Source organism: Ailuropoda melanoleuca, chromosome X (assembly GCF_002007445.2).
Source record: "Ailuropoda melanoleuca isolate Jingjing chromosome X, ASM200744v2, whole genome shotgun sequence".
NCBI classification, from domain to species: Eukaryota; Metazoa; Chordata; class Mammalia; order Carnivora; family Ursidae; genus Ailuropoda; species Ailuropoda melanoleuca.
Window position 1 is genome coordinate 112,811,996 of NC_048238.1, and position 9,638 is coordinate 112,821,633.

Sequence of the window (9,638 nt, forward strand, 5' to 3'; positions counted from 1 at the left end):
CAATTCCAGACTTCAAGTTATATTACAGAGCTGTAGTGATCAAAACAATATGGTACTGGCACAAAAATAGACATACAGATCAATGGAACAGAATAGAGAGCCCAGAAATAAACCCACAGTTATATGGTCAATTAATCTTTGACAGAGGAGGCAAGAATATGCAATGAGGAAAAAGTCTCTTCGGCAAGTGGTGGGCAAACTGGACCTCTTCCCTACACCACACATAAAAGTAAACTAAGATGGATTAAGGACTTAAATGTGAGACCTGAAACTATAAAAATCCTAGAGGAGAGCACAGGCAGTATGTTCTCTGACATTGACTGTAGCGACATCTTTCTAGAAATGTCTCCTGAGGCAAGGGAAACAAAAGCAAGAATAAACTATTGGGACTTCAAAACAAAAAGCTTCTGCGCAGAGAAGGAAACAACAAAACTGAAAGACAGCTTACTGAATGAAAGAAGATATTTGCGAATGACATATCTGTTAAAGGGTTTGTTCCAAAATATATAAAGAACTTCTAGAACTCAACACCAAAAAACCCCCAAGTATTCCAGTTAAAAAATGGGCTGAAGACACGAACAGACTTTTCTTTAAAGAAGACATCCAGATGGCCACCAGACACCTGTAATTATCTCAACATCACTTATCATCAGGGAAATGTGAATCAAACTACAGTGAATATCACCTTACATAAGTCGCAATGGCTAAAATAAAAAACACAAAGTGTTGGTGAGGGTGTGGATAAAGAGGAAGCCTTTTGCCCTGTTGGTGGGAATGCAAACATGCAACCACCGTGGAAAACCGTATGGAGGATTCTCAAAAAGTTAAGAATATAACTACCCTATTATCCTTAATTGCACTGCTGTGTATTTACCCAAATAATATAAAGCACCAATTTAAAGGGATATGTATGCATGCCTATGTTTATAGCAACATTATTTACAATAGCCAAGCAATGGGAGCAGCCCAAGTGTCCATCAATAGATGAACGCATAAAGGTGTTATACAGACACGCACGCACACACACACACACGAATATTATTCAGCCATAAAAAAGAATGAAATTTTGCCATTTGCAATAACATGGATCAATCCAGAGAGTATAATGCTAAGCAAGATATGCCAGAGAGGGACAGATACCATATGATTTCACTCATATGTGGAATTAATAAAACAAATGAACAAAGAGAAAAAAGGAGACAAACCAAAGAACATAATCTGAACTGTAGTGAACAGATGACTACTAGCGGGGAGGTGGATGGTGGGGTATGAAACAGGTGAAGAGGATTAAGAGTATATTATCTTGATGAGCACTGAGTAATATATGGAACTGTTGAAACACTATTGTACACCTGAAACTAATATAACACTGTATTATCTATACTGGAATTAAATTTTTTTAATTTAAAAAATAAGAGGACCCAAATAAAATCAGAAATGAAAGAGAATAACTGACACCACAGTAATAAAAAGATTACAGTAGAGTACTACAAAAAAATGCATGCCAAGAAATTGGAAAACCTAGAAGAAATGAGTAAATTCTAGAAACATACTCCAAAATTCCAAAACTGGATTAGGAAGAAATAGAAAATCTGAACAGACCAAGTACGAGTAACAAAATTGAATCAGTAGTCAGAAACCTACCAAAAATTAAAAATTCAGGACCATATGGATTCACGTGGGAATTCTACCAAACATTTAAAGAAGAGTTAATATCCATTCTCTTCAAAGTACTCCAAAAAATAGAAAAGGAAGGAAATCTTCTAGATACATTCTACAAGGCCAGCATTACCCTGATACTAAAACCAAAGACATCACAAAAAAAGAAAACAGGCCAATATCCGTGATGAACATAGATTCAGAACTCTTCAACAAAATATTAGTAAACCACATCCAACAATACATTAAAAGGATCATTACCACTATCAAGTGGGATTGATTCTGGGGATGCAAGTATGGTAATATATTTATAGATCAGTCAGCGTGATATACCACGTCAATAAAACAACAGATAAAAATCATATGGTCATTTCAAAAGATGCAGAAAAAGCATTTGACAAAATTCAGTATCCATTCACTATAAAACTCTCAACAAAGTGGTTTTAGAGGGAACATACCTCAACATAATAAAGGCATATATGACAAACCCATAGCTAACATCATGCTTACTGGTGGAAATTGCAGCACTTTAAGATCAGGAACAAGACAAGAATGTCCACTCTCACCGCCTTTTTTTTAAAGTTGATTTATTTATTTTAGAGAAAGAGAAGGGGCAGAGGCAGAGGGAGAATCTCAGACTCAGCGCTGAGCACCAAACCCAATATGGGGCTTGATCTCAAAACCCTGATATGATGACCTAAGCTGAAACCAAAAGTTGGATGCTTAACTGGCTGTGCCACCCTGGTGCCCCCACTCTCACCACTTTTATTCAACAGAGTACTATGATCAGATAACAAAAGAAAAAACATGAGGCATCCATATTGGTGAGGAAGAAGTTAAGCTGTGTCTCTTTGCAGATGACATGATACTATACATAGAAAACCCTAAGGACTCCACCAAAATGTATTGGAAGTAATAAAATACAGTAACATTGCAGGATGCAGTTCATTTGCACTTGTGCCAAAAAAATAAAATACCTAGGAATAAACTTGCCCAAGGAGGTGAAAGACTTGAACTCTGAAAACTATAAAACATTCATGAAAGAAATAGAAGACAACACAAGCAAACAAAGATATTATTCCATGCTTATGGGTTGGAAGAATTAATATTGTTAAAATGTCCATACCACTCAAAGCAATCTGCAGATTCAACACAATCCCTATCAAAATACCAATAGTATTTTTCACAGAATTAGAACAAGTGATACTAAAATTTGTATGGAACCACAAAAGACTCCGAATAGCCAAAGCAATCTTAAGAAGTACAAATCCCAGATTTCAAGATATATTACAAAGCTATAGTAATCAAAACAGCATGGTACTGGCACAAAAATAGACACATAGATCAATGGAACAAAATAGCTCAGAAATAAACCCACACTTATGTGACCAATTAATCAATGACAAAGGCAAGACATAACGATGAGGAAAAGAGTCTCTTCAAGAAATGGTGTTGGGAAAAGTGGACAGGTACATGCAAAAGAATGAAACTGGACCACTCTTTTTTTAACCATACATAAAAAGTAAACAAAAAGGATTAAGGAACTAAATGTGAGACCTGAAACCGTAAAAATCCTAAAAGAGAACACCAGCAGTAATTTCTTTGACATTGGCCTTAGCAACATTTTTCTAGATATGTCTCCTGAGGCAAAGGAAATAACAAAAATAAACTATTGGGACTACATCAAAATAAAAAGCTTTTTGCACAGTGAAGGAAACCATCAACAAAACTAAAAGGCAACCTACAGAATGGGAGAAGAGTTTTGCAGATGATATCTGATAAGGGCTAAATAATCTAAAATATTTAAGAATTTATGTAAACACCAAGAAAACAAATGATCTGATTAAAAAATGGGCAGAAGACATCGAGATGGCCAACAGACCCATGAAAAGATGCTCAACATCACTCATTATCAGGGAAATGCAAATCAGAACTACAACAAGATATCACCTTACACCAATGAGAATGGCTAATATCAAAAGGACAAGAAATAACAAGTATCTGTGAGGATGTGGAGAAAAACCCTCATGCAGCATTTGTGGGTATGTAAACTAGTAACAGCCACTGTCCAAACTATGGAGGTTCCTCAGAAAATTAAAAATGAAAATACCATATGATGCAATAATTGCACTACAGAGTGCCCAAAGAAAATGAAAACACTAATTGGAAAAGATAATATGCATACTTATGTTTATTGCAGCATTATTTACAGTAGGAAAGATATAGAAGCAACGTTAAGTGTCCATTGATGAATGGATAGAGAAGATGTAGTATGTACATGTAATGGAATATGACACAGCTATAAAAATGATTATCTTGCCATTTGGACTACATGGATGGACCTAGAGAGTATTATGCTAAGCTCAATAAGTCAGTTAGAAAAAGACAAATACCATATGATTTCAGTCATATGTGGAATCTAAACAACAAACGAACGTACAAAAAAAAGCAGAGGGGCACCTGGATGGCTCCGTCGGTTAAGTGTCTGCCTTCAGCTCAGGTCATGTTCTTGGGGTCCTGGGATTGAGGCCCGTGTTGGCCTCCCTTCTCAGCGGGGAGTCTGCTTCTCCCTCTCTCTCTGCCCCTCTCCCCACTTGTGCTGTCTCTCAAATATTTTTTTTTAAAAAAGCGGAAATAAACCCATAAGTACAGAGAACAAACAGATGGTTGCCAGAGGGGAGGGTAGCGGGGGATGGACAAGATGGGTGAAGGAGAGGGGGAGATACAAGCTTTCAGTTATGGAAATTAATAAGTTAAAAGGATGAAAGGTAGAGATAGTCAATGATAGCACTGTATGGTGACAGATGGTAGCTACATTTGTGGTAGGCATAGCATAACATAAAGAAGTTGATTCACTGTGTGGTGTACCCGAAACTAATGTAACATTGTGTCAACTATACTCAAATCTTAAAAAAATTATAATTATTCCATCTATTTGTTGTAATTATTCAGATTTCCTATTTCTTCTTGAGTCTGTTGTGGTGTTTTATGTCTTTCTAGGAATTTATCCATTTAATCTAAGTTATCTAATGTATTGACATACTCTTGTTCATGGTATTCTCTAAGGATCCCTTTCATTTCTGTGAAGTTGATAGTGATTATTTCAGTAATTTGAGTTGTCTGTCTTTTTTTTCTTGGTCAGTTTGTGCAAGGTTTTGTCAATTTTGTTCATCTTTTCCAAAAACCTGTTTCTGGTTTCACTGATTTTTCTCTAGTGTTTTCTGTTCTGTATTTTTTTTTTTTTTGCTCTGATTTTTATTTCCTTCCTTCCGTTAGCTTTGGATTTAGTATGCTCTTCTTTTTCCAGTTCATTAAGGTAGAAAGTTATTAGTATGAAATCTTTTTTTTCTTAGCTTGTTCAGGCTACTATAAAAAATTACTGTAGAATGGATAGTTTAAATAACAGAAATTGATTTTCTCACAATTCTGGAGGCCTGAAGTCCAAGATCAAGGTGCCTGCCTAGTCAGATTCTGGTGAGAACTCTCTTGCCAGATTGCAGAAGGCCCCTCTCACTATGTCCTCACATGATAGGAAGCAAGACAGAGAGTATAAGCTCTCTGTTTTCTCTTCTTACTAGTACACTAGTTTCAACCATAAGCCGTCATGGCCTCATCTAAACCTAATGATATCCTAAAGTCTTGCATCTCCACATACCATCACATTAGGGGTTAGGGCTTCAATATATGAATTTCGGAGGGATACATTTCAGTCTATAACGTCTTTCTACTCTTTAATGTAAGTGTTTACTGCTATAATTTTCTTCTGTGCACTGCTTTTGCTTCATCCCATAAGTTTACCTTCTGCTACTGATTTCTACTATCATTCCATTGTTAAGTCCAATAGCTGAGCCCACCCCCACCAAAGTTAGTTTCCAACCTCTGCTCTTTTTCCTGTATATTGATCACAGTTTCCTGGTTTTTTTTCCATTATCTCATAATTTTTTGTTGAAAACTAGATGTTTTAGGTAATGTATTATAGCAACTCTGGGTACTGATTCCCATCCTCCGGGGTTTGTTGTTTGGTTATTTGCTTAGTGACTGGGCTGGACTTCTTCTTTGAACTTTGGTTTCCCCGCAGTGTGCAGTCTCTAATGTCATTTCTCAGAGGGAATAGCCTTGAGCATGTGTAGTCACACTGGAGTGACACAACTGTCTTTGAGTGTCTCTTTTCCTAATCTCCCTGTCCAGCTTCTAGCTTATCTGCCTCTGTTGGTGTCACACCCAGATGTTGGCCTCCACCAACTGCAAGCTAATTGCTGTATTTTTTGGTAACACTTCCCCCAGACATAAGTTGATTCAGTGTGATCTAATAGAGCTTCTAATAGAGCTTCCGCCCTATGTGTAGGGCGGGGTGAAGGGCGGGAACCTCAGACCTGTCAGGCCGGCCTCGTGGGAAGAGCGCTTCTGCATCACGGAGCTAGAGTTGGGGTGGAACGCGCAGAGAAACGTTAATGACGGTTCCCTGCTGGGGAGAAAGCAGAGCTTTTGACTGGGACCTAGAGGGAAAGAGCCTCCAGGCTTTAGCTGCCTGCAGTAGAGCTTCTGTCTCAGCTGAGGGATGGAGCCGGTCATGCCTCAAATGCCACAGACTGACTGTTCTTACTAAGAATTAAATAATTTTCTTATATATGTTTCTCCATTTGCTGTATGCCCTTAGGACATTCATAGTTTTCAGAGACTTTAAATGGCTGTGGCTTTTGTTTTCATAATTTTTCAGGTTATAGTTATTTTGTTGGGGAGAGGGTCTGTAGAACTTCTCACACTATAATTCTAGAAGTGTCCAACTCTCACTCATTTTGAGGGCTCCATTTTTTAAAACTCTCAGATCATACCCGTAATTTAGGGTTTGCAAACTATAATCCTTGGATCAAATATGCATAAAGTTTCATTGGAATGCCATCACACCCATTTATTTACATATTGTCTATGTCTCACAGAGTTGAGTAATTGTGACAGAGACCATTTGGCCTAGAAAGCCTAAAATATTTAGTATCTGGCCTTTTACGGAAAAAAAACCTGCCAACCCCTACTTTAGATGATCAGCTTTACTGAAGTCTTTTATTACTTAAAGATAAAAGTGCTTCTGTAGTAAATATGAGTTGTCAAGAATACCAGCTATAATTAAAATCAGATTTGGCTTGAAGATAAAAATAGATTTATAATATAAACATGATATTTTCTGTTTTTTCCAACATTTTCAGATCTGGTAGCTCAGCGAGGAGAGAGATTGGAATTATTGATAGATAAAACAGAAAATCTTGTGGATTCGGTAAGTATGGGATATGGTAATATTTCTCAGGATCTAAATAGAGAAACTGGTTGATGGCTAACATAATAGGGAAATATGTTAAATTTAATAATTTACAGGGGTTTTTTTTTCCTTTCTAACTCCATTATGTGATGATGTTGTGATGGTAAGGATAACAATGAGGCATAGAATAAAAGCCACAACCCATTAGAAACCATTAAGGAAATTTTGGTTTGGAAAACATGCTCAATGTACAGAAATAGTTTTTTAAAGCTTTAGATTGATGCCTTTATGGTTTAGCTCAGTTGCATATACCGTTCTGTTTCTGTACGTTTTATGAAACAAACAAATGTGCAGGCCAGTTGTGATCCAATATGAATCCTGAAAACTGGACAATTCAGTCACTTTTTTGCTTACCATGATAGCTTGAGCCTTCATTGTATCAAGCACGAGTCAAACTGGGAAGGGCCAGTGAGCCTTAAAAGAGTCATTGTGTCCCTGTGACCTCCTTATGCTACAATTATGTGTGTCTTTGCATTTTCCATCTGGATAGTGGATGGGGGCTTTCAGGAAAGATGATAGATATACAGTGAATAGATGTGAATAGATGGAGGGTAGAGATCAGTTAAATTTTAGGTCTACACAATTACAAATTTAAATGTGGAGTGGTTTACACCTTGAAATGGATTAGTGAGTGATCATGTTTATTCCTGCTGGCAGCTAGATTTTAGTGGTTAGGAGCACAAGCTCTACAGTCAGGCTGCCTGGGATTGATTCCCTTCTCTGCCACTTAGTAGTTATGCAACCTTAGACAAGTTACTTAAACTCTCTTTGCCTCAGGCATCATTGTCTGTAAAATGGAGCGGTACCTCTTTAAATCAGATAATGCACGGAAAGTGCCTAACACAGTGTCTTGTGCAGATTAAGAGATATTTCAGTGTTTATTGTTATTGTTAGCTTTAGAGGGACATCTATTAATAGTAGTTCTTAGGAGGATAATAGTTTTAAGTCAAAGCACATGGTAATTGGAGGAAGGGTAGTACCATATAGCAAGTCAAAATACCAGGCTTCTATAATGGCTCACTTTGTAATCCATTGCTATGGGGCAAAGAAGTATCTGATCCCAGATCTGCATATCAAATTCTTAATCCGTGAAGATTACTCTATTTAGCTAGAATAGTCTGTATTTGGCCAGTGCTACTATAGCCTGTAATTTCCAAATAAGTCTTTAATTTTGTTGACTTTGTGACCCAGAATAACAAAAGGTATTAATTAACAGATGTCTCTCTTTATGGAGGAATAATATATATAGAATAAAGTGCAGCAAGTGAACCATTTAGTTATTTTTTAAACATGTCTATATGCATGTAACGGCCACTTCAGTCAAGATAAAAAAAAAAAAAGCATTTCCAATACTGCAGAAAGCTGCCTCATGCTCCTTCCTGTTAATAATCCCCAACAGAGGTAACCATTTTATGACTTATATTATCCTAGATGATGTTTTTTTTGTTCTTAAATGTATAAAATGGATTCATATGTTATATACTAACTTCTCTGTGGCCTCTTTCACTGTTATGTCTATGAGATTCATTCAAGCTGTTCAGATATGGTAATAATTTATTGTTTTGTACTACTCAGTTGTGTAAGTCTACCTACCACAATTTGTTTATCCATGCTCCCCTGTTGAGAATCCATTTTAATTCTGGATTCTCTATTTTGTCCCATTAATCTGTTCATTTTTTTTCAGTTTTTTTTTCTTTCTGTGTTTCATTTAGGATAGCTTCTGTTAGTTTTCTCTTGTGGTTTGTAATCTGCTGTTATTCCCACCTCATATATTCTTCATCTCAACAAGTTTGATTTGGCTGTTTTTTATATCTTCCACATGTCTCCTTTACATGTACATATTTTCCTCTACCTTCTTGAATATATGAAATATATGTACAACTGAACTGGTTATTCCACTTTCGGTGAACTTGGGCATACAGCTCTGTTGGATATATACCGAGGAGGGGAATTGCTGGGCTATTAGGGAATTTTCTTGTTTGGTTGCTTTAAACTCCTTGTGTCTGGTGGGAATGGTTCAGTAGATACTAAGAAGTCAGTGTTGCAAAAGAAAATGGATAACTGAAGGAGAAAAGTTCCTTGGGTTTTGGGCCTCATACAAGTAAATACATATCTTTTTATGGAAATTGAACAGATTTTTATGGCTCAAAAATCCCAGGATTATATTGGACAGGGCAGGCAAATTTGTTTGCAGCCAACTGGCTTAGAGGGAACATTTCTTCCTGGAAGCATAAAGAGGAAGAGGCTTTCACACTATCAGGAAGAGCCACTTCTTCTTCTTTTTTTTTTTAGATTCTTTTTATTTTTTTATAATAATTTTTTATTATGTTATGTTAGCCAACATACAGTACATCCTTAGTTTTTGATGTAATGTTCCATGATTCATTAAGTTTTTGATGTAATGTTCCATGATTCATTATTTGCGTATAACACCCAGTGCACCGTGCAATATGTGCCCTCCTTAATACCCATCAACGGTCTATCTCAATCCCCCACCCGCCTCCCCTCTGAAGCCCTCAGTTTGTTTCCCAGAGTCCATAGTCTCTCATGGTTCATTCCCCCTTCTGTTTACCCCCCCTTCATTCTTCCCTTCCTTCTCTTATCGATCTTCCTGCTATTTCTTTTTATTTTTTCCATTTTATTTTATTTTATTTTATTTTATTTTATT

At 36.6% G+C, this 9,638-nt stretch overlaps 1 protein-coding gene across 2 annotated transcripts in view; it reads left to right on the forward strand.

The window, feature by feature from the left end:
• VAMP7 (vesicle associated membrane protein 7) overlaps nucleotides 1-9,638 on the forward strand; it is a 65,121-nt gene that overhangs the window by 47,649 nt on the left and 7,834 nt on the right. Inside the window, exon 6 of one of the 2 annotated variants that reach the window (XM_002930693.4) lies at nucleotides 6,861-6,928. The exons of the other annotated variant lie outside the window; for it this stretch is intronic. Coding sequence (XP_002930739.1) covers nucleotides 6,861-6,928 — 68 coding nt within the window. The remainder of the gene's footprint in view (nucleotides 1-6,860; nucleotides 6,929-9,638) is intronic. 2 annotated transcript variants of the gene reach the window in all.